The sequence below is a fragment of the Belonocnema kinseyi genome, chromosome 8, assembly GCF_010883055.1.
Source record: "Belonocnema kinseyi isolate 2016_QV_RU_SX_M_011 chromosome 8, B_treatae_v1, whole genome shotgun sequence".
Taxonomy (NCBI): domain Eukaryota; kingdom Metazoa; phylum Arthropoda; class Insecta; order Hymenoptera; family Cynipidae; genus Belonocnema; species Belonocnema kinseyi.
The window spans coordinates 88503070-88530606 of NC_046664.1; the positions used below are offsets into that span (position 1 = coordinate 88503070).

The 27537-nt window shown below is 29.9% G+C and overlaps 1 protein-coding gene across 1 annotated transcript in view; it reads left to right on the forward strand.

Moving 5' to 3' along the window:
• Positions 1–13097, forward strand: part of LOC117178288 (neurotrimin-like) — a 271766-nt gene extending 258669 nt beyond the window's left edge. The window contains exons 7-10 of the mRNA XM_033369653.1: positions 8577–8726; positions 11607–11669; positions 11859–11960; positions 12845–13097. Coding sequence (XP_033225544.1) covers positions 8577–8726; positions 11607–11669; positions 11859–11960; positions 12845–13065 — 536 coding nt within the window. The 3' untranslated portion in view covers positions 13066–13097. The remainder of the gene's footprint in view (positions 1–8576; positions 8727–11606; positions 11670–11858; positions 11961–12844) is intronic.
• Positions 13098–27537: the final 14440 nt, after the last annotated feature.

Genomic DNA, 27537 nt, shown 5'->3' on the forward strand with positions numbered 1-27537 from the left:
TGACAGTCAGAATGACCTTTTTTGTTAGGACAGATATACCCTCGAAGTTATAAGCCGCTCGTGTTGGAATCATAAATATTCGACTTAAGAGATAAATTTATGTCTTCAAGAAATAGAAACTTGCCTCGAAAACATAAATTGAAGTCTGGCTCCGTCTCAAAACTGAGACATGCTCAAATCGAACTTCTCTACTTCAGCATGTCTTGATTGGACGCAACTAAAGTCGAAGCATTTTTCCTCGTGATTGTAGTGGGAATAGAAAAAGAGCAGAAAGTTCAAAGTATGTGAATGGGAATAGGAAACATAGGAGCATATATGGAAAGGATGTAGGAAAGGAATTTAAGATAAGGGAAGATGGTAAGAGAATGTGGTAATAATTTTAGAGGAGGATGGATAATGTGAGTGGATGAAAGAATTAGAGAAGGCAACATGAATGAATGAGAAATAATGAAATAGTATGTCCGATCTTATGTTCAAAGTTGGAAACCTTATTATATTTAAATGAATTCTGCTATTTTAATTACGAATTCTAGGTTTTCTATAGAAAAGTGATTTAGGCTTCATAAGCAACTTATTAAAATTATTGTATCAATGCAAATTAATCTGCGCGATAAGAATGAATAATATAAAAATGACGTTCAAGTTATTCATATTGTCTGCAGTTTTAAGTTTCACCGGAGTTGCATACTTTTGTGAATTTCTGGATTTGTTTTTGTTTGTAAAATTGTATGATTGTATCCCTATGATTTAAAAGGCAGCGCCAATAGATTCTCAACGTGACTAATGGAATTTCGAATCTGACTTCCGTGCTCCTTATCCACGCCCAGGAGTTTTATGCAGCGAAATGTACCCAGCGCATTTCTATAGCGGCAACGGGTAGCCGGTAGTTTGACGTCGTTAAACTTTTTCATCTGGTTTTCAAACTTGAAGCCGATGAAAGTTCTTCTCACTCGCGTGAGGTCGCACAGCCCTAGCTGCACTCCATAAATGCATTCTCCAGCAATAACTTTTTTTCTCGCTTCACAAAAATACTTCTCCTGTCTTGTCTACGAATCATTAGTTCTATAAAATGTCTCTTCTCACCAGAATCTTCTGTGTCTATTACTCACAGTGTGCTTGAAGTCTGGCTAAGGTTGAGTAAAATGGATCCAGAATCTGCTAACGCAGAAAGTTTCTACATCGTTTGGATATTAAAAATCAGTGGATTTTAAAATTCTAGCTGCTCCCTTTCGCGAGTTATGTGCATTTTTACATTTTCACATTAAAACCTATACTAGCTAAAGCTTAAGTGGTCGCGTAGTCTAATCTATTAGGTATTTTATCTTAGATCTAAAGTTATAAAATTTGTTACAAATAAGTAGTTTCAACAAATAATTTAGCGTATAGAAAACACAACCCATCCGTATTAAAAGTAGGAGTCCATAAGTTACATATGTGACCGTCCGTGAAGAAAGGGACCTAACGCGGAAAAAATAGATCTTTATTTTCTTACGCCAATCGATAGTTTCGAAGTAACTCTTTTATTTCCAATAATCAGAATTTTTAAAAGGTGATTACTCTTCTTGTTATTAAGCTACAAACAAAACAGACTAGACAAAACGAGAGGCCTACGCACGAAAACCAGCCCCACCACTTACCATTACTGGTAGGCGTGTTTAAAATTTTACCCTATGTTAATGCTCATAAAGCCATAAATAAAATTGTCAATTGTTATTTTACTTCTGTAAAAGTTAAGTTCTTACCTGATCCTCGGATCAATGAATTAAATAAAGCTTTGAAAAGCATCGACAAACTCTCTGAAACACTCAAAATTCACATCAGTCTGACACATGTTAAAAAAACTTTACGCTTGATAGAAAATAACAATGGTTTAGGGTATCGGTCAGAGCAAGACGGAGAATCTATACATCGCGATTTTTTGAAATTCTGGGACCGTTGCAAAGTAACAAGTATACACCACAAATTATATTCAACACAGCTATTGAAAGCAGTAATAGAATTTTATTCGCTTCACCCATAATTTTGAACTTTATTTACTAATAGAAATTTTTTAATATTATTAAAAGCTCTGTTATTATATTTATGTATTCCAGTAAATATATAATTACTTAGAAAAATATATAAAAAATAAATAAAAAATATTATAAAATATTTTTAAAAAATTAAAAAGAAAAAAACGAAAATGGGACCATATAGCCACCACGTCCCTGTCGTTGGCCCTGGGTTCGGCTAAAAGTGGTGAATAATTTTTTTTTAAATACAGAATAAATAATACAAACTTGTATTCAAAATAATTTGGAAAAAATTAAACTTTGAAAAGCATTGTATTTCCTAAACTAGAATACGCAAGTTTTGTACGGTCTGTTGCTATATGAAAATACAAAAATGCGCATAACTTGCAAAAGGGGCAGCTAGGATTTTAAATTCAACTGATTTCTAATTCCCAAAGGAAGCAGAAACTTTCTGCGTTAGCAGATTTTGGATCCATGTTAGTCAAACTTAACCGACCTTTAAGCACACCGTGTACTTCTTCTTTCATCTAGCATTCTTGCCTTCAATATTTGATGGAGTTTCTTGTTTCTCACAAATTCTCCTTCATGAAATCGATTCTATATAACGCAGGTTAAAAATGAAATAAATTTACTATCAATTTATCAAATATATTAAAAATATTAGAATCTAGGTTCTGCTCTGAAGTTCAGTTGTGAAGTCTTATTCCTGTCTATACGTTACGAAAAACCGATAGTTTCTTAAAGTACAACAGTCTTTTTCTGACTTCAAAGTCATGCATTACCAAAGTACGTCGATTCCGTAATCATGCGAAGGAGCCTAATTTTCTGCTTCGGCAAGCATAAAATTTACGGTGGTGTATGCAGCACGAGAAACCGAAGACGATATTGCGGAATTTTATTTTCGAGCTCTCTCTTTTTTATTTCTTGAATGATCGAACTTTGACTTGAGACGAAAAGGTTTCTGCGTGCCTACTCGTTGATGCTTTACATAAGTTAGTATTTCTTTGCTAAGGCAAAAACATCCGTACCAATACTTCGACTTCCATACTTTCATTTCCTTTATTTTATTTTCTACAGGCAAATAATTTCCTAACGTTTGATATCAAATAAAGCGAAGATATGAAATAATACTTCTTCTATTTGTCTTTCTCTGATTTTCTGAACGCCAACAATTTCCTACACGCCCATGTCAGCTGCAGGTGTAGGAATTCGATTTGTATGTTAAATCTAGTTTCAGATCGACTAGTCTCCAAAAATAAGTTTTACTCCAAAATAAAAACTCTTCAACATTTTTAAAAATAACTAACATTTCATAAACAACAAAAAAAACATAATAGGAAACTATAAATGTAGAATTATGAAAAACATGAATTATAACATTGTATAACCTGATGAGAGAACCAGTTTAATACCCGTCGTGGAAAGGTCTGAAATTTGTAATACATGTTTAATAAGTCAAAAAATGATCTTCAATGCATTCATTAAAAATACATTAAATGTATAAATAAGTTTTATTGAATTTTTTTCATACATCATTATCATCCTCGTATCTTAAGATGCATTTTTTTTAACTGAAAACTTAACTTTATTTTGCAATCCGCAGCCGATCTCGCTGCTATTTTATGTTAGTGCTACTTTGAAATAGTCAACTTCTAGATCCATTTTCTCGACCCTGGATAAATTTTCTTAACCAAAATTCTTTGGCCTTAATTTACCAACACTGAATCTTGGAAGGGTAATTTTGTTTCATTATTAAATAGTGATTTTGATTTTACAGAATGCTTTCTGTTTCTCATACCAAATTCCCATTCTGTTGATTATCTATTTCTGCTAAAGATAGTAAAAATAGTAAAATGTTAATTTCAAAAAACAAGGTTAAGATTAATTTTTTGTTAGTTAAAAAATGTGTTCTTTACAAATAAAAATTGTTATTTGAAATTACAGCATCATTCATATTTCTCTTATTTCTGATATCACAGAAAAACATTTTTATTTTAAATCAGATTTTTGTCACGACTGCTATCCTAAATGAATGTAAAAGTCTCATCTAAACTTTCAAACTATTTTCGATTTTTAAATAACCGAAAATAAATAGATTTATAATTAAACGCTCCTATTCTGTTTTAAATTCTATCAAATTAATGTACAAATATTATAAATATTTATAATTAAAAATTGTATAATTAAACAATAACCTTTCCTGCGAAATATTTAATTAATCATTTAAAATGACAAATTATGGATCCATTTTTCAAAACTTATCAATTTAAAACTTATTGTAAAATGATTTGATGAAACAAATCAATCCTTTCTTCGACCGTTGATATTTATTGATTATTATCTACGATTTGAAATCAATTAAAACTTATTTGTTTTAAATATAAAGCCTTGAATCGTTAATAATTCTGAGTGCTAAATTTACACTTTTAACGTTCCACTTGCAATTTTTCTATAAAAAAAAAAATTAAAAAACTAAAGTCTGTTTTTTTAATGTCTAAATAACAATTTACTAATTATTAATTCAAAGCGACTTAGGATAACAATTTCTGACAAGTTTACAGTTTACCCTAATTTGTTAAAATGGTTTTTAGGGTAGGGTTTTTAGCAAATAAAAGATGGTAGTTTTGTCAGTTTTCTCGTCATGTATTTGATAAAACGTTATATATCGACGTTTTGCCCATTTAACGCAGGACCCCATCAGTTTAACGATATGGAAAAGGAAGATACAAATATGTAATTTGTTTGAAATTTCCCTGAGGCGCTTATAATAACATGAGTATATTTTAATAATCTGACCAGTAGAAGGTAAAGTTTCATAATTGAGATTCGATTTTTCCAACATTTATTTATATTCAATCAAAGTTGTGGATATGTTTTTTAAAACTAGTTACAAATTGTTAGTTGCAAACATTTTTAAATGATAGAAAATAGTAATATTATAAGGTATCCTATTTTGAAGATTCATATAGGTTATAACTTGTTATTACCTTGTTTCGTAGAATTCTGACTTTAATAATTTAATTTAGTAAAATTAAGTAAAAATTATTTAATTAATTAAAACAGACACTGATAAACATCTTAAATGCAAAAATAGAGTTTCTTCAGGGTTTTAAGGACTGGGGGCATAAAATCCATAAAGTAGGAATTCCTGTAAGGCGTATATAAAACCAGTTTTTATTGCATACTAAAAAAATTGTACCTATGAATAATATAACAGAAAAGCATAGACTCTTCTCCTCAGATGTTACATCATTATATAAAAATATACAACGAAATCTTGCCATTGCTATTATTAAACTAAAGTGAAATTTTATTAAAGAATACACTATCCCGAGTGAAAATCTTCAAATTAAGTATGACTTGAATTAATCCCAATCAAGACATGCTGAAATTCGAGAAGTTCGATTTGAGCATGCCTCAGGTTTGGGACGGAGCCAGACTATAATTTATGGCTTGGAGACAAGCTTCTATGTTTTGAATACATAAGTTTATCTCTTAAGTCGAATTTTTATGACTCCAATACGAGCGGTTTATAACTTCGAGTGTATACCTGTTCTAACAAAAAGGGTACTTCTGAATGTCATAAACGCTTATCTTTGTTAATGATTAAAGAATCTTGAATATTTTAATGCTATATATTATGCAATATACTCAATCAACTTATTTACGAATTTTCATTTGTATTATACTTTTTTGGCGATGATACCGAAAATTATGTTTGTTTTTACGTATTTCTAATGTCTTAGCAGATCCTTCTAGAAAGTTATAGTTTTTATTTTTGGAGGAAAATTTTCAAGGATTATACTCGTTCAGATCCACATATTCTGAAGTTTTTAATTAAAAATGACTAATTGAATAATTAACACTTTTCTATTAATCAATTTAAATCTCATCTATGATTCGAAAAAGGTTCGACCATCTCAGCCAAGACAAAGCACGACTTGAGACAAGTAAACGCCGTTTTACCTGTCGGGGCCATAAAAGTAAGACAAGACACTTTCATGAAACTGTTAGAATCTTGCTTCAAAAATGCTTATGGTGTTTTTAACGGCTCATCCTGTGGGACCTCCGACACAATAAAAGGTCTATAATTGAAGCTTAAAAATTCCAACCCTGGATTAAATTTCAAGGTAAAAAAGGAAAAAGACGAGAGTATCAATTTCCTTGATGTCACAGTCAAAAGAAGCAATGGGAGACTGGAAGGGAATTGTTTCAGGAAACTCACATGGTCTGAAAAATACATGAACTTCAATTTACATGCCCCACTGGAATATAAAATCAGTGTCGTTAATAGTCTGGTCGACAGGGCGGTTTTATTTTCCGAGGAGAAACATATCGATATAAATTTACTTTAATCAAAAATATCTTTGGATAGAACGATTTTCAAAAGATTCTCATAAACAAATTTATAAATAAGGATGTCATCGTTGCTCGCAGATAGTATAGTGATTTTCTATGTTCCAACACTGCAGCCTTGGTAGCCACGCTGGCGCGGGTTCGATTCTCAAAGCAGCAAGCGAGGCTGGACGTGCTCTTCAGAAAACTTTCTTTGTGCTCCTTGTTATACCACCCCACATATACTCTACAGCTAATAATTAACCCTATAGTGCACTTGATAATGACCCTGGCAGTTGATACGACTATAAAAATTCATTTAATAATAAAAAATTATAAATAAAAGAATTTTCAAAGTAAAAAATTCAAAAGGGTTCAATTTAAGTGCCTTAATTTACAGCTAAGTTTTGATTGCTGTAAGTAATAAAATTTTCAACTTTAAGGATTCGAATTTTTTCATTTTAATTACTGTGAAACACTAATGCATATACTTCCTGATGAAATGAAAAAAAAATATAGTCCCTATTGGAGAACATGCTCAAGAATGGAAACAAACTCGAAAACTGACTTTTGCAACAATTTATTTTTCACTAAATGTTGGTAATTTGTTTAAATTGTAAAATATATTAAAAACTGATTACTCCATTCAATTTGACGGAAAAAAAAAATTATTTGACCAGTGGCCTCATTTTTGAACACTAACGCTATCAACATTCAAGTTGAATAATAAAGCTTCAGATGAATAAGGAAAAATACAAATTTAAAAAACATTTGTGCCCTAAAATCAATTAGTTGTTTAATTTTTGTTGAATGTGTAGATGTATAAGCATATACAAAATGTACAAGATGTCATGGTTGTGACGATTGTGTGAACTTTGACCAAATTTCGGCAGATTTTGATAACTTACGTGAAACCGAGCAGCCAGATCTTTGCTTGAATCCGGAAGTTCAGTAATCCGAGAAATTTGGCGATATCGAAGCAACGTTTGAAGATCAGGAAGAAAGACGGCATACTGAAAATTCGTGCCATGAAGATCAATTTGAACTGTTGCCAAAAAGACCCAGACTAGCGTAGTACCAAATCTTAAATTCTAAATAGTGCCATTGAAAATGGCTTACACATCTATAAATTTAACAAAAATTTGAAAACAAATTGATTTTAAGGCAAAAAAAATGTTTAAATTTGTATTTTTCCTTATTCATCTGAAGCTTCATTATTCGACTTGAATGTTGATAGCGTTAGTGTTCAAAAATAAAGCCTCTGATCAAATAATAAAATACAGTTTTTTTGTATCTTTTTCCGTTTTCGAGATATTTTACAATTTATACAAATTACCAACATTTAGTGAAAAATTGATAGTTGCAAAAGTCAGTTTTCGAGGTTTGTTTCCATTTTGAGCATGTTCTCCAATAGGGACTATATTTTTTTGTCATTTCATCAGAAAGTATATGTCAAAACGAAAAAATTAAGCCCTGATGGAACTCTGTACGATGATTTTCTGAAGGAAAAATTTCATTTGACAAAAAACGTTTTTCGGACAGGAACAAATGATTATTTTGGAAACTAATTGATTTTTCGATCTTAAAAAATTTGTTAATATTGAGGACATACAGAGGTATATTTTCATTGATTTTCGTCAAAATAGAATTATTTTTGCGGAAATAAAAAATGAAAGACGGAAAAAAAGAAAACACGGATTTTCGCATTTTTCTCGGACATTTTGAGGTTATGTGAAAAAGTCACTGATACAAAAGTTGTAGATTTTTTTATAATCTATATGTTTTTTTATGAAACACTTTTCTCTCTGACGTCAACTTTCGCCAAAAATCACAATAATACCATTTTCACCACTTCAACCCCGCCATACCCCTGCTCAAGCATTTTTCTTTTTTACGTTTATTATGATCCACTTTACCATTTCTAATTGTCCAAGTACTGTTAACAATTTTCTTTTTCTTTTTGCCTTAAAATAAGTTAATTCGCCTGGATTATTATTCCTATCCGAAATTTATATCATTTAAAAAATACCGTTCCGATTTATACAAAGATATAGAAACAAAGTCTTATGTTGAGAGCTGTTGGTAAATAGTAAATAAAAAATAAAATATATGCAATTTTCGTAATATACATGCTATTATATTTCTATATTATTTATAAAAATTATATTCGTCTTTTTTACTGATTTAAACGTTTATAACATAAGATCTAAAAGTTCTGAAATTTCACAGGTGGAAAATACGAGCTAGTACTAGTGGACAATATCTACAAAGTACACATGAAACTGACAATAAAAGAAGTGAATATGGCCGACTTTCAAACATACAAATGCGTTTCCAAGAACTCACTAGGGGGTACGGATGGAGGCATCAAGCTCTACCGTAAGTAAAAACTCTCTTTCTACTTCCCCTTGACACTTTCTTGGCAGTATGCTGAATGTTTTCTTCTAACATTTTCGGATTTAAATGTATCCCTACTTTTATTTACCACTTGAATGTATGTGAAAGATTCACAGTACGATATTTAAGGCACCTTTTGAATACATTTTTTCACTGATAAAACGTATTTTTCTACCAATCTCTTCTTATATATAACTTATTCATTTTCCTGGATTATAATGAGGCGAGACGTACTTTCTTCGAAGTAATTTGAAACTGCAGTGCCAAGTTATATACTTCGAAATAGATCTTCAACTTTAAGAATTCTTTTCACTTTAACTACTTTTCGCTTCGTGTTCACTATTTAATTTGCTTTCCTATGCGAAAAAAGAAAGCGAGATAACTCGGTAAGCGCGTGTCGAACTTTTTTGAGATTGTCGATCTTCCGCAGTCGATGAAAAATATTCTAAATGTGAAATCAAGCACAAATCTCCTGATAAGAAGAGTCGAGATAGGAGTGGAAATTCCGACATAAATCGCCACTCGGTAAATTGCAATTTGATAGCGGCATTCTGGTATATATGAGAGTGCAGTAGTAGTTCAGAGATAACTAATTGTGTCAAGCATTCGTAAAGTTTCGGTTAACTATTGAGTTACGATAGTTAAAAAGATGCTATTTCGTAAAAATATTTTTCTAAGACTAATGAAGTATCAAAGGCATTTCGTATCTATGACACAAATTGTCTGTAGACAAATTTGCATGTGTCAAACGACAGTGAAAATAAAGGCTAACGTATTTCATAGTTTGGCGTGTTTTCTTTTTTGTACGACGTAGAAATTCTTTCTCTTTTACTAATTAAAAAATTTAATTCTGTTAAATGACAAATTTACGGTATTTTTCAATTTCTAAAAGTGGATTTTCTCAAAAGTTCCGTATCATCGATTTTTTTAGGAATGGATGTCAATATGTACTATCTCTTGAATTTTTTTTCTAAAGAAACCACTGATTCGCGTTTTAAAAATTATTTATGTAGCACGAGCATGTTCTTCTTGCTCTCTGAACGTATTTAGGAGCAGCAAAGAAGGTAATTGTTGGTTTTGACTCACTTGCGCTGTTATTAAGATGCAATTTCACGAAAAAATCGGAAACCATATTCTTATTGCGTAAAATATCATGTGTCCCCAGGCAGCGAAGTCTTTTTACGGCCTCACGTGTTCAAATATATAGCTACATAGCTACAAAAAGACTATTTCGCTGCCTGTGTGCACAATATACTATCTTGAGAAATCAAATTTTTGCATTTTTCTCAGAAACGATGAAAAGTACAGTAACGGCCAAAATTGTCAGATCACTAAAAAAAATCGTAATAATAACATGCCTCTATTTTTTCGAGGTTATCTCAGGAGAAAATAGGTTGGGAAGGTTAAAAACAAAATGCTATAAAGATGATTAAATTTCACGTAGATTAGGTCCTGTATGATGTATATTTGAGAATTAGGACACTAGAGAGCATGTGAGAAAAACCGATCTATTTTCCTTTTTTTACTAATTTGCGACTCACAACTTGCAATTTCTGTATACTTCAAAGTATTCACTGGAAAAATTGCAGCTTTGCTACATTAAAGTTTACAATCTTCGCTTCAAAGTGAGACCACGAGAGTAATGGTATATTAACTGGTTTTCTAATTATCACAAAGAATATGGAGGTATGCTTAAGACAAAAAACGTTTTGGTGTCGCTTCCACATTTTTTATGATAATTCGAGAACCACTAAATTTTGGTTTCTCTTATTTTAAAGAGGAGATTTTCAATTTACTACTTTAATTTTGTTAATTTTTAAATTTGTCCTATTCCCTTGCCTGTAGCATGCAGAAAGTGAAAATTGAGAATTTGAAATTGTTCAAAGTAAAAAATATGTAGGCTTTTCTCACACGCTTACTTTTCTTCGCTGCTAAATACCCGCGAAAAAAACAGAGGAATGTTTAGAAAGTTTAGAAATGATTTATAATATGAATAAATAGAAGATGCGTTGTTTATACCAGCCAAAACTTTTTAAGTATATTGGAAAAAATGGGAAAGGTGAGGTTTTCCTGGGAATCTCTTCATGTCTTTAAAATAAGATGAAAAAAAGAAAGATTTTTTTGAGAAAGTCCCTTACTTTTCAATTTTTCCCGTATTTTGTTAGCATATCAACTTACATAAACTAAGGAAACATCCGATCTGCTTTTTGGGAGCTCAAGTTTTGAGGCTGTAACAGCTATTTTTTTCATATAATTTTTGTTCTCATATACGACACAAGATATCACTAAAGAACAGCAGGTATTTTTGTACAAGTTTTCTAGATGTGGAAACTTTTATGTGAAAATTTGTTGTAACTTTCGTTTTGTCCATGGCAAAATTCCAAAATTCAAATATTTAAAATTAAGTTTTTTCTTAGCGCAAAGCAGAGATTTATTAAAAACAAAATTCGAAGATTTATACTTTATACTTTTTCAAAAACAAATAAAAGATCCAAAATTTCCACATCGAAAAAAAAAAAATAAAATAATAAATCCCTAATGTGTACGCTTGTCTGGTAACTGCTGCATTTAAAAAAAAATGTCTATCAATTTTTAGAATTCGCGGATAATCTTTGAATAATTCTAATATCCACATTTACATTGTCTGAATATAAAATACGTATTCCTTCATTTACGCCATAAAATAAAGATGCAATTAAATACCAAGTCATTCTGATACCATGAACTGAACATCTCTATCTTCTTTTAAATGAAATTTGTACTTTATTCTTAGTTGTATTAATATATTTAGATAATTATTAAAAAAGTGTATCTTAATCTTATAATGGATGTATATTGTAGTGAATTTATAAATATTTACAGATATACCAACACCCACGATGCCCTCTACGACGACAACGACAATTATTCCCACTGTGACAAGAGGTAAAAGTCGGAATTTCATTAGAGTTTTTAATAATTTGAGTTTTCTATGCTCATTCGAATAATTCACTCTAGTTGGAAATTTTCTCGAATGTTTTCCTTGAACCACAGTAATTTGATATTTTCATTTTCTTCACACCAGCACGACTCAATTTATGTAGACATTGACTCATTTATTTTCCACTGTTTCAGTTGAAAAGAAGCAGAAAACAAGACAAAAACCAGCAGCAACAGCACAACCAAGTTCCAATGTAGTCGCCGAGTTGCAAGCTGCAACGAAGAGCCGGGACAGAGGTTTTGAAGTTCATTAATTAAACAATTTCATTTTATAGTTCGAAATTTTTAAAATGCATTAGAGCAATTTGTTCACATATTTAATATCTTTGAAGGCGTAAACAGTGTTAAGCTATTATTCAATTATTTATCTAATTTCAGTTTAATATTTTGATTTTTAATAGAGTTTTCTTAAGAATATTATTTGTAAGCAAGAATTTTCACTCCATATAAGCAATGCTCTCACGCCTTATATATGATGAATTAAGAAAGTCGTTAGCCTTCTCATCAATTTTGAGTTAAGATATAACTCAAAATATAATTTTGAATAAAAGCTTCAATAAACGAACATGCTTGATCGAAATACATTTAACCCTGAAAAACTAAGATTTTGAAAACTGGACAATTTCAAACTGCAGCAAGAACTTTAACAAATTCAAACAGAATAAAATTGCCATATTCTAAAAATACCTGCTGAACTTAAAAACTTCAACCATACGAAAATTTACTTGAACGTCTGTCTGACCAAGATTTTTCTGGATGAAGCGGACATTTCATGTTCTGAAAGTTTGATACCACTGGAAGTTGCATTTTTTTAAATAAAAATGACGAGTTTTATGTAGTGTTAGGAGCTACCTGTACCCTTTTGCAGAAAAGGGGTCTGGGTCGTAACGCTTGTCGAGTTTGTTGTACGAGATATCTACATTTGAGCCGCGACGCGTCGAGTTTCCTCGAACTTTGTGGGATAACTTTAGCAGAAAACTTCACCGTTCCAAGCTAAAAGTTGGCCCTCAGAATCTCGTCTTCTTGAGTACTAAAGTGATTTATGACAAAGTTTCACTCAATTTTGGACTCGTAAGTGATTTATGCAAAGTGATTCCAATGCTATTCTTTTTTTCTTTCAGGCCTTCAACTCCGAGGTCCACCCAACGACGAAACAATCAACAACGAAATTGCTGGTGGTGATAACGCAAGGGAGAGAATTAGTAGCGGAATAGGAAGTTTGGGTAATTCCCGATCAGATAATTCTGCACACTCGATGTCTTCGAAAGGTGTATCTGTAATGTTAACGGGAAAATACAGTGCTCAGTTGGCTGTGGCTACAATATTGGTTGTTTTGTCGTAGTTTCAGTTATTTTAATATAATAAATACTGAACTTTTATGTTATGAGGTTGTCTACTGGCATGAGCTATGTTACAAATTTATTACACATAATCAGTTTTTGAGACTTTATATGAGGATTTAGGGTAACAGCACCAACCCCTTTCAAAGAACCAATAGTCGTACAATGATTAACCGCTCACCATCATCAACCCTACTCTCTCTATTCAGCTACTCTAGTTGTCAATTTACTCAATAAACTATTCATACCTTTATATCCACTTGACTCACATTCTCTATCCTATTCTTTCCTAGTCTCCCCTTCTCTCCCCCATACCTATATACTACACCTTTACTCATCTTCTATTCCACCACATGTTTACTCCTTCTCGCCATCTTTCCTTCTGGCATTTTCTTTCACCTCTGATCAACCACCTTTATTTTACCCTTTTCCTACTAATCCAGTCGCCACTAACACTTCTGTATGCTCTAATAGGTCCCCGGGGTTACTCTTTTTCAAAAGTTCAAAAAGAGGCTCCCGATTACAAATATCTTAGGAAGGTTTTCGAAATCTGGGACAATTGTTCTTTAAACAATTTTTTTAAACCATTTCATTATTTATTCACAAAAAAATTATAAAACCATTTTTAGCATGGTTGAGCAAAAGTTAAACTTTCTGGCATCTTACACTTTTTCTGTACGACAAACCGTTTGCATTTTAAAGTGTTATAAACAAATGATTTTTAAACAAAATTGATAAATTTGCACAGAATTACCCCAGAAAAGTTTAAAACTTAAATACTGTCTATATCGGGGATAGATCTCTCTATTGAAAAAATATATCTATCGATCAAATAAAAACTTCATTCCTTAAATTGTTGTTAAAGAGTTTTGGATTTCATTTATTAATAGAACGTCATCCAGATGAACCAGTATCATAATATTGCTTTTAATTGTTGCAAAGCCTTTATCTAGCTTTAATAACATAATTTTTTGTTCATAATTTCTTTTTCTAAATTTTTCATAACAATTGATATAAATAATAACCCTCAATAACCGGAATTGACGTAAATTTATTTTTATTAATAATCCTTGCCACATGATTAAACTCTTCACTGTCGTGACATTTTCTCGTACGACGAACCATTATTTATTCACACCCTTATAAACAATGTATTTTTTTTATAAATATACGTTCCCTGAAAAGCCAGAATTTTAAAGTTATTAACCATTAACTTTTTTTTATATCGGTAATTTTATAGTAAAAAATATAATTATCTTGGGTACAATTTTCGATATCTGTCCCTTATTGTCGACAACTTTTGTTTTCAACAAAAATGCTCAAATAAAGAAAATCGGTACAATATCATCCTACGAGAAATTATAACGAGAGTGAAAAGTTTTATTTTGTGCCATATATGAATTAAGAATTAAGGAAAATAACATTTTTTCCATTGAACGTTTTTGTTAATAACACTAGTTATAAACAATAAGGCGCAGGCATCGAAAATGCTATCCAAGATAATTATATCGTTTACAGTAAAATCAAGGATATAAAAAGGCAATCGCTAATAACTTAAAAATTTTGTCTTTTAGAGGAGCGCATATTAATTCTTATAAACAATTTAGCAAACGAAATTATGAACAACAAATTCTATTATTAATGTTAGATAAAGGTTTCGCAAGAATTTGAAGCACTATTATGACACTGGTTAATCTGGATAATTTTTTATTAATAAATAAAGAGCCCAAACGATATTTTTTTAATTAGCATATTTTTAACAACAATTAAGAAAATTCTGTACAAATATGGCAATTTTGTTAAAAAATCATTTGTTTATAACGCTGTACATTGCAAAAGGTTCGTCGTATAAAAAGTGCAAGACGCAAAAAAGTTTTATTTTGCTGAACAATGCTGAAAATGGGATTATACATTTTTTTCGTGAATAAGTAATGCAATTTTTTAAATAAAAATTGACCCAGATTTCTAAAACCTACCCAAGATATTCTAATCAGGAGCCTTTTTATCTTTTTGGAAAAGAGCAATCGCGGGGACCTATTAGTGCATACAGAAGTGTTAGTGGCTACCGGATTACAATTCGCGATCATTATCATTAACTTAACTTCCTTTGCACCAACCCCTCAATCCTATATAACTTTACCAAAATCTCTTCACAGTAAGCCATATCTCTCTACTTACCCTCTTAGCCGTTTCTTTACAACAAATTTCTGATTACTTTCAGACGAAGAGTTGAAAATAAGGTGGCGCTTCAAAATGAAATATCTAATTTTCCAAAATTGTTCTTGTACAATCTCTTGTGTAAGAAACTCACTAGAATTTTTTCAAATTGAAAAAAGGGCTTCAGTATATTGTGTGTACTATTCCAGGTAGCAAGAACATAACATTCATAATAAATACACACTTATGCTAAATTCCTTTATAAAGGAGCAAATTTTTTTATTTTTTTTTATAGGTCTGGATTAAATTTATTTTTAAATAGTTCAAATGTATATATCTGAAACTTATTCAGTTAACACTGAAATAGCGCGCTATGCTTTTTTAATTATTCATTAAGATGAATTTTTTAATATATAGACATTTATGGTCTGCAATTTCTAAAAAATTAATTTTTAAAGAAAAACAAAATGTTTATGCTTTACATTATATTATGCATTGCGGTTATTCACATTTGTGGTAAGTCGCATTTCTGTACAAATTATACACATTGTACATCCTAAATTAGAAATTGCGGCATTCCTCATTTGGAAAAATTCACAACAGTTTTGCAAGTAACACTTCCGGTGACTCCAAAAAGTAATTTTTTCCTCAATTAAAACATTTCGTTGTATTTCTGACACTAAGGGGAAAAAAGAGGACCCTCACATTTGTGGAAAATTGTATATTTTATTTTAAAACGCCACCCTAGCTCTGAATGACTAAAGTTTACTGTTGAAATAGTACTTTGTAAAAAAAGGTTGATAGCTTATATACTTCTTTCATTGTTTGAATAAAATGTGATTTATGAAAATTATAAGTAGTCAAAGAGCTACTGAACAGACTTGAGTTAGTGTATGACGATTGGTACTTTGACTAATAGCCCTAGAAACGTTCTTCAAATAAATTATAAATTACAAACTTGAAGTGAAAGTGTATGTCTTGTTAAAACTTATGTGTAAATCCTGTTATCGATATTGAGTAATTTTTTTTGTAATTATTTTAGTAGTTCCAGTGTAAATAATGTGAATGAGTGAAGGGAGAAGTTGCGGAGTAAATGGAATTTTAAAAGACATTTGTATCATACGAAAATTGTACATTTATGTTAAGTGTTTGTAAATATTGTCGATATTCAGATTGATGAGAATCTTAATATGATTTAATAATTCTAGGGCTCTAAGAGGAAACTCATTGAATTATTGGTAAGCGTAATTATTTTCTGATCTTGGTCAATCACATAACACGTGTGGTTTATTAAAAGCAGACTAGATACATCTATTTAATGTTTAAATAAAGGCCATTGATACATATACAAAAATTTCGGTACGAATATGAGACGTGTTAAACACATAAATCTCGTGCGTAAAAATAAGGGCTTTTTATATAAGTTTGGTTATACATTAAAAAAACTTCTCAATTTTGTGACTTCACGAAACATTCTTAAACATAATTGAAGATACATGAGATACTATGACGTTTAAAATATATATATATATATATATATATATCTTGTAATTAGCAATGTGGCACTCCTAAATATTAAATGCAGGTGATCTGTTAGATAAAAGTGTTGGTTTCTTTTGAAGGAAAAATAGTTTAATCTAGTAATTATGATAAACAATTAATTTTAATTGTGAAATGACACCATTTTCTAAATTTGAAAACAAAGATTTAGAGATGCTACTTGTGAACAAAAATAAAACTTTTTTATACCACTATATGTTGTATTTGCACTTTAAGTTACACTTGACGTTTGTTAAAAAATTGAGCTACTCTAATGTGCTACATATATAAATGTGTCGAAATACAAATTTGACATATTTGTTACTTTTGTACGCCGGTCACCTAATCTTCATAGGGTCATTCCACGGGAGATCAACCCCCTGTATTTTTTTGTGTGATATATATTTTTTTTCTTTCTTTGTTTAAAACATTTAATATGTATTTTTTTATTTCCATATGATAAGAAAAATTTCAGATAAATAATGTTTTGAAAATTATCGTTTAAAAAAAAGCGATCGCCTTCTAACTGTTTTATAACTGAAAAAGTATTTATCAAAATACTGAAAAATTTCTCCATTGAATTTTCATAAATAAATTAGGCATTTTCATAAGATAATAGAAATTGCTACAAAGGACCTAATTTTTTTCTCTTTTTTTGTGAATTAATATTCCTAATATATTTTAGGATATACTGTAAAAATTTTAAGGTGGAGAAATTAATATTGTTTGAATAATTAATTTTCAGCTGAAGCCGCGACACGCACGCACGTTTGAAGTCGGTAATGGCTTCAAATAAAAATTCATAACTGAATATATATTTATTTCTCCACTCTGAAATTTTTAAAGTATATTCCGGAATGTCTTAGGAATATTAATCCATAAAATGTGAAGAAATTAGGTCCTTTTTTATCATTCTCTATTTTTAAAATAAAAATCTTTAATTTAATTATGAAAATTCAATAGAACATTTTTTCAGTATACTTTATTTCGAAGTTCGGGATCAACCACATATTAGATAAAATGTTTGAAATTTTTTTTCATAAATACTTTTTCAGTTATAAAAAAGTTAAGACGATGACTTTCTTAAAACAATAATATTCAAAGATTTATTTCCTGGAAATTGTGCATATCATATTGAATTAAAGAATACATATTGAATATTTTACAATAAAGAACGAAAAAAAAATTTTCCGCTAAGCAAATTTTAGGGGGTAAATCTATCGTGGAATGACCTATAGATATTATCGGTAAAGTAGAACGTCTGCCAATGCTTTAACTCTAACCATCAGAATCCAATCCCTCGATCCAACTTTATCGACATGCTCCAGCTCTAGTTTGTCTTAGATATTTTTAAAAAGCGCTCAAGATTAATTTAAAAAACTGAAATCAAACAGATTTTCTGATATTTAAATTTTGAAAGATGAATTCAATGAGTTACGCTCTCTAAATATTTTGAAAAATAAGTGTTTTGTACATAATTTTTATTTCTTTAGAAGTCATGTGAAATCGCATCGATTACCAGGGTTAAGGGCACTTGTAAATAATACATAGGAAACAGTAGAAAGTATAATTGAGTAATTAATAATACAGACTTTATGGTCCAGATATGTATTCTCAAAAACATGAATTCGATTCTTTCCCTTCACTTTGAATAAAAATCAAACCCAAGTATATGACTGATAGCAAAGATGTGTTAGAAACAAATTGATGTTCTGAGATTTACATGAGTACCTATATGTATATGTATATGTATTATGTATATATTTATATAACTAAGAGCGCGAATTTATTGAACACTCTCCTGCAATTTCAGGTTTATTAGAAAAAGAAGCGTCACATAATTACTAGTATAGTTATTATAAAAAAACTATTCACAGAAACCTGAATATGAAATATAATTACGGAAATTGACACTCGTTGCAGGAAATGATATTATTTTCAAATTTATGTGTCTTACTATTTACAAAACTTTAATTTTTGTAAACCTCTTTTTGGCAGGATATTTACAACGAATTTTGACGAAAAAATGTTAAATAGACTGGTAATTGTTAAGCATCTTACATCAGATTGATACACAACTAATTATAAAAAATTAAATTTATAAAAATTATTGTTACTTATCCTGACTATTCAGTTAATTAAAAACTTGAGAATCACTAGTCATAGTCTCAAATAGACTCATATGCTTATGAACATTAGAGATACGCATTCGTTGTACATAAAGTACATATTGCACTCGTATTAAGGTGTTCCATATGAAATTGAAAAAACCCAAATACTGTACATTTTACTTTTGGTATAAATTCAGAATGTTTATACAATATGTTTGCATAAAATCTGGTAGTGGAAAATGAGAGCATGAATGCATGTATTGATATTCCATGAGATGTATAGCACATCACGTATTATTTTACAATGTAATTTAAATGAGCGAGCTGTGTTTGTCAAAAAATATTGTACATTAATTTTAAGAATAATAATTAATTTATGTACATCAACCACACGAAACCTTCTTATTAATATCCTAGATCCCAAATTAGGAAATAATCAGATATCATCTGTGAATTAAAAGGTTATCTCAACTCGCCTTATGCATACAGATTTGAGTAATTAGGTTATTCAAAATTCTCATCTTCTTGTCTTATCTGATAAACGTGGAAAGTTGTTTGGTACGAATACAGAAACCATTATTATATTTGCATCGCTGTGGATACACGATTGAAAATGTTTTCAATTTTAATAGAAATTTAATATACTTTTGAATGGTAAATCTAAAAAGTCGGTCTATAAAATAGTAATTAAGAGGCTGCATAGTGAATTTCATACACATGTGTGTACATATATAGATTAAATCTTAGAAAAGTCTGATAATTTCACTTTTCGCAAATTGAAAATAATATTAGTAGTCATTTTCCATTCTTGATGATAAAGCATAATGTGTTTTTGTAAAAAAAAAATTGTACTGCGCTGTGAGTGGAAAAGTTCAATTAAGCGATCTAAAAGCAGCGGTTTTCTCATTAAAATTCTAAGTTTTACAGTCAATTTTAAGGATAATCTCACCCGTACGTTACACTTTGATTATAAATATGAATTTGGTCGATGCATAGTAGGTTATTACTCAAGTTTTAAATATTTGACAAGATTTGGATGCATCACAGAATTTTCAACTTTCACGTACTCTGTTTTACAATGCATGTACAATAATTTTACGAGGTGATGGTATATCAAATTTACTACCTACACGTATATGCATATTACTTTCATTACATTTATACTAAAATCGCTATAGAAATTTCTACCAGTGTAAAACTTTAATTAACAAAATGAATAATTAATTTACCTGCGCTTAGTTTTATGACACAATCTGGGTGACATCAAGCGATGAAAATTAGCTGAAAATTTATAGAGGCAGGCCGAAGAAGTTTTATACAATAATTTGTAGTTTATTTCATATGAAAACTTGTCACTTAGCTATACACACAACAAAAAAGAAAAGTCATGTTGCGATGAACTTGGCTCAACATATCAACTCTTTACAACTAAAATTATATCACGGATTTAGCGAAAACTTTGTTTTAACACTAATTTTTAAAACAAATTTTTAGATCATTCAAAAATTCAACTACATTTTATCACAATGTATATGACTGAATCTTACTTACTTCATCTTACTTCAGCGGAACAAAATATTCATTCTAATATGACATTATGTACTCAACCTATTCACGATCCACCGGGGCAGTACGCTACCCCATTCAAAGTTCAAAGTACGCTTCTGACTAAGGGATTTTGCAGTTTGGTCCGGGACCCTAACCATAATTCACTTCAACTATTCAGCAATCGACCTCAGTCAACGAGCGAGATCATCTCTGTTTTGTGTGAGTTCTGTGCGGACGTGAATATCGTTTGGGGTAGCGTATTACCCCAGCGTACGGTTTAAGTTCGAGAATTGTTTCAGTAATTTTTCGGACAAATGACAAAAATCTTAAAAAATACTAGTTAAATTGAATGTTAAAATTCAGATTCATTATAAATACTCTAAAATATAGCTATTCATTCTACAGGGGAGCAATTAGAGCAGGGGCGTCCTGTGCTCTAATTGCTCCGCTGTAGAATGAATAGCCATATTATAAGTATTATTTCCTTATTTTTGAGTATTTATACACATTTTGGATTATTCATAATAAATCTGAATTTTAATAATCAATTTTACTAGTAATTTTTAAGATTTTGTTATTTGTCCGATTCCTCAAATTTACTCTACTTCTTATGTTCAAATACTTATGTTTTTTAAGAAAACATTGATAAAAAAACGTCAATTTTGCGGAATTTTTAGCTCTTTTTTCATGTTTAACCGGTTATTTAACATTTATCGAACAATTAACAGAATATTATTATTACCATTGTTTTCTATTTTAAAAAAATTCCCTCTTTTAAAATTGTTATACTACAAAATAGAAAGCATTGTGACACGGTATACAAGTTTGGGGTAGCGTACAATCCCGGTGGTCGGTTAAAGGATGAGCCAGCTAGGTGGACCATTCTAGGGTTAAAAATTGTTAGCTTTCCAAGAAAAGTACTATTCAATTTTTTAACTTGCAAAATATTAAATTAATTATTAAATAATCAAGGATTATTTCGTGAGAAAGTAGATAGGAATAATTAAAAACTATGATTCTACAATAACACGATGCCTTTAATTAAACGACATTGCCTTATTGGATTACATTTTATGTACAGTATGTTGGTGGTTGTATAAATATATTAGAATGTTTTCGAACGTTTGCATTTCATTAGACAGTATGAACTTAATTAAATACTTAGCCCTAACAAACATACAGGTGTAATTTTTACAAAATTATTTACCAAGCGATGAATTTCCCTTAATAAACAGAGTTTATAAAATACTTATAAGTTATTTATACACAATGTCAAATTCCATAACCAATCGCTACTTTTAAAAAAGTTGACTTCTGCAATATGTAACTAAAGTACTGGAGTTTTTTATTTTTGTTGACTGATTCTCGAAACATGGAAATTCTTCCTTAATACAAATTTTGATCTTTAAAAGTCACAATATCAGTATTATAGTATAGTACATTACCTTACTATTACAGTAATACGTGTTGGTCTATCGCTCCACTTTGAAAATAATGTCAATATTTTAATTTATTCAATAATTCATCTATCGTTGCATATTTAGTGATTGGTCAATCTTCTAGAAATATCGCATACAATCGTAATATTTTCTGTCGATTTTAGATTATTTTAAATTTTCCAGCAAGCTCTAAAACTTAAATGCTATCCAAAGAAAATAGGTATTATTCCTATATTTACATCGCATTTTATATTAAACACATCATCTTGACTTATAATATATGTAATACATAATAAATAATTAGTTCGCTTTGGATTTATCTAATAAATCACAAATTTATTATGAATATATTATATTCATATGCTTAAATTATGTTTTGTTAACAAAAAAGTCAAAGAAAATCTACCTGTATATTGTACACATTACGGTTCATTTTCTTACTCAAGGGAATGGACAATATGACTTTTCAACTTTATGTGAATCATAAATACATACATACATACATACATACATACATACATACATACATATATATATATATATATATATATATATGTATGTATATATAAAATAATTTTCTTTCGGGAATTAAAAATTATACTCGCATGCTAGAAGTTCCAACCAATCTTGTAACTTTACTACTTTTAGACTAACAATATAGCACAATATAGCACAATAGCACAATATAGCAAGTAATTGTCAGAGTAGGTAATGAATGGAGACCTACTTCCAGAGTGCTCGATTTTTTTGACGCTGGAAAAGTACAGAAACTGCTAAAAATTCCGTTTTCCAACGTAACCTCACGCCTTTAAATTTTATAATTTATAACGCGGCGTACTTGCACAGCTCTGAACGTAGTATTAGTAAAAGTAAGTGTAAAGTTTCAAAGCTGCAAAGAATAATGAAAAAATAGTAAAATTAAAATTATTTGTAAGAGTGCGTGTTTCACAACGGTATAAATTATGGAAAAATTTATTTGTAAAATTGATTAAAAACAGTAAGCAAGAATTTTGTTATTTAAAAAACAGCTTTCTGCTGTATTCCCTATTCGAACGGGAAATTGACCATTTCTAGTCAAATTACCATTATTCGCATTTCTCATGTAGATGCTCAAGTTACCATGTTGCATAAAAACACGTATATAGTCTTGGTTAGAATACCATCACACAACATTCATAAAGCATTTATAGTTTTACAGAATCTGTCTGGAAACTTACATAACCTAAAAGTTAAATTCCATGCTGAAAGTGGATGTTCGTTATTGTCAGTGAAAACGTTACTTTGGCGGGAGGTAATAATAATCGAACCTACTCTGAAAGTGGTGAAATAACCAGAAATTTGTTTACAGGGTATCACTTGTTTTAATATTACAAAATATTATTCTACCACCCTTTTTCTTGAAAGGTTATGAAAGATAATAGTAGATTTGTATTCCAGAATATCACAAATTAGCATATAAATTTTCTCATAAGAAATAGACTGAACGTTCAACAAATTGCTTCGTATTTTTTTAATTCCTTTTTTTCATAAAAATGTATATCTATTTTGTTAAGTATAATCCGATGTTAAAATATAAATTCAGAAAGTTGAAAAGTGACGTGTTCTTTGTTTTAAATTTATATACATGTTCTCACATACAGAAGAGCTTACTCTCTCAAAGTACACATTTCTTAATATTACTAAACACATTTACTATTATTTGTTTGAAGTCTTCGCCCATCCTATAACTCTTCTTTCAAACGATACGTATTTACAATCAATTTCTCAACATCAAAATCTATCTTGAAAGTTTCAATTCAACTTCATAAAATTTACATGATACAAAATTTTTGAGGATTTATGAAACATTATTTCAGTTTAGAAGATGAAAATGGCAATACTGCGTACCAGTCGATTACTCTTTCTTTTCATATTGTCGTTCTTACGGCCCACATTTTTTATTTCACATTTATTTTTATTATTAAATACCCTCCAACTTATTTCATCTAATACATTTTTTTTAATGTATGGGAACAGTCTACCATACAAAAAAATTAACTCACAATTTTGCATGTGAAAAAAGAGCATCTTTGAATAAAAATACAAATTCGTACATTTTTTACCATTCTTTCATATAGTTTAATCATTGAAAATGCCTTTTGTACTTTCAGCTTTTCTTATTTTAGTGTTAAAAGTTATAGGAGGATATCAATGGAGAAAGTACAACAGACCAATTTTCATTAATTTTTCTCATATAAAACTCACTAGAGAAAAAGTTACCGTTTTTTAGACTGTTCCCTTTAAAACGTATTGAAAAAGATATGAATCTTACAAATACATTCGAGTAAAACAAGAAGTAGATGATATATTGCTTTTCTTTGTCACTTTACAATTAAGATTGTGTCAAAATCAATAATAGGTTTATTTCCCTTCACTTCTTTATCAATTTCCGCTGTACAAAAAATTGTCTTTGTATACAAATATGAAGACGAGGGATGGGTTAAAATGAGCTTTTTTCAAGTGTCTCACGGGTTTCTCGTCGACAATGAGTTTTTAGTTCCGCTTCAAAAGCTGCCAAAAGAAAATCGACAGAACGAATTTAGGGCCCGGATAGCAAAAGGAACGTGAAATGTAATTTTTCGCGGTTATATTGGGGAGCGAATTTAATCTCATACATCGAGCTTTCTCGCCCCGTTTCATTGGGACTCGCAATTGTATTGTATTTCAATGTGAACAGAAAGAGATGCCTCGAGAACGTTAGTGGTTGATAGTATGTATGCATGCGTATGCATTGCTTTTCAAGCACGTCAAGAATCCCCTTAATCTGACTTCACTTTTGACACTTTGGTGCCTGACATGATTTTCGAACGGCTGCATCAGATTGTCTGCTTTTGCTCATAGTGATTTTTGTCGCAATATAAGAATTCCCCCGCCGTATAGAATACAGGATTTACATTCAAAAAATCCTTTCATGCGTGAATAAAGATTCGCTTTGTATAACTACTTAATTAAAATATATTATTCTTTCCCGGATGCTATAACTTGCTCAATGTTAATCAAGTTAATAAATAAACTTATTAAATTTCCATCCGTTCAAAAGTATGGAAATTTTGAATTGTGACTAATTGTTTTTTAACGCACCTGGTTCAGAAAAACTTTGGTTGACGAAATATCGTAACTGACGTGATTACAATATTACATAGTAATTAGTCTTAATTAAAACATAATTATGAATAATATCCTGACTCGAAATAATCATGACTAGTTAAAAGTTTTATATGTACATGGGCAAATCCTGGTAACTAGTTATTACTTTTTTGGCACTGACTAGTATTACGAAACTTCCCGTAAAATTACCTGTTCAAGAATATCGCTAGGACTAGTGTTACAGAATTTTCCGTAACTATAGCCCGTAACTTCCGTATATTGTTCCATTTGTATTTACCATTAATGAAATTTTTCAATGGTATCCTTTGGCGAAACAGAATATGTTTCGCCAACGAATACCAACGTTATTTGTTGTTGATTATATTATAATCAACAACAAATTTTAACGACGCTCCTCTTCAAATTTTTGTAGTAATGCTTACTTTCTTTAAAAAAATGTATCAATTAAAATTAATTTTAAATGTTGATATTCGATATTGAAAATTGAAAGAATTTAATAATTAAATATTTCAATTTGACAGAGTTAAAATTGAAAACGATTCAAATTGAACACTTTCAACAAGTTTCGAAATTGAGCTATTTTTGAATTGGAATCAGAAAAATTTGTATAAATTCAAATTTGATGCTTATAAAAATAAGGAAAAATGACTTAATCTTTGATTGCAATGTACGTGATATAATTAATTCAATTTAAAATCATGAGAAATGGAAGAATCTTATGTTCCGTAAGTTTTCAAAGCTGAAGAAATTTCAATTTATGCCCTTGAAACATTGAATTTACTAAGTGTCACATTTACAGCATTCAAAAAATAAAAATTTTTATATATTCAAATATTAAAATCGAAATAAAAAATTCAAACTGTTTAAACTTGAAGCGTTTGATAATTTTTAAATTCAATCAATACAATTTTGAGTCAATGAAAATTGCAAAATTCTGAGTTTGAAAATGTTTTAAAATTTACAAATTTTCAGAATAAATGCCTTAAATTAAAAAAAAAAACAGTAGGCTTTTAAAATACAACAATTTCAATAAAGCGTTCTAACTTCGGAGAATTTCTAAGTCTTGTTATACTGAGAAGTGAGTGAACAAAATGTGATACATTCACTTGAGTTTATTTCTCAATATTTAAGGGCATGTGATACGTTGAAAATTACCAATTTTACTAGTTTTAGGTTCCTTTCGCTTTTTTCCTAGAATAATAAATATTTTCTCTTAAAGATTTGGGACATGATAGCGAACATGCTAATGGACGTCCCCACACAATTTTTTGTGTGTTAATTAAAAACATTTTAATTTTGATAAATTTGATTAATTTATGTGGCGCTTAGGATTTAGTATCGATTTTATCAATGTTTTAATCCCTCAATTATTTTCATACAATAATAAAGATTTTGTCTTCAAAATCTAGGGAATTATAGCGAACATTTTAACGGACATCCCCGCACACTTCTTTGTGTGTTATTAAAAAAAATTAATTTTTCTAAATTTTATGTGTGTGTATTTCAAGGTTATATGTATTATAATTCTCTCCCATAATTATTCTTGAGTCCTACCGGCATCATGGATACGACAGAGACCGACATTATTGGAATGACATAGAGATGAAAAACGATCCCAACCTCCAAATAGTGCACATGCATAACATTTTTATTTGGCACATTCAATTTTTTGTTTGTTATTATCAGTCAGAAAAGAGTCCGGGGACGTTAATTATGAAATTTTATAGCATCTCTGCATTCAGTTTAAAAAAAATTCAATTTTGTGGAATTAAGCCGTAGGAACTGTGCCCGATTGACCACACGACGAAGTATTACATGTCCTTAAGCATATATTGTAGCTTGCAATCCATTTAACAACCCAACATTTCTAATCACAATCTCTCTATTATATTTAGCTATTATAATGTCGTTATAGATCGTCGTTATCGTCGTTATACATCTGAAATCAAAAACGAATTTTTTAAATTCATTTTATTTTGTATCTATAAGTTCAAACCAAAAAGACCATTTTTTGTTAACTGAAGTTTAATAATAATCAAATTGTTTTGCATTTCAAACCTAAAGAAGCAATTATCATCTCAATTTTTACAAAAAATAGATTTATCACGTTTTGTTCGCTTACTCCTCAGTTTAAGAAATAATAACAAAACACTTTTGGAAATTTAAGGGAATTTGCAATTTTTAACTCGTATCATATCAATTTTCATTATGTACAATGAATTTAGAAAATGAATGTTCATAAAATTACATGTTGATTTCACCTTCCCCAAGTATTTGAAAAAGTGCACACTACTGGTATGTCGACAAAAAATTTAATTCATACCTAATTTACATTCTCTTTTCGACAAATCATAAGATAAATATGAAATTGTCGAGAATATTAAAATAGAATTAAATAATTATTTACACATAAATAAAGGGGGTGGGTCGATAAAGCCGGTTTTTGGCCTAATTTATTTTTGGACCAAAAAATCTGAAAAAATCATGGTAGTATCTTATAAGTATCCCGAGTCGATTGCACGCTAAACGGACT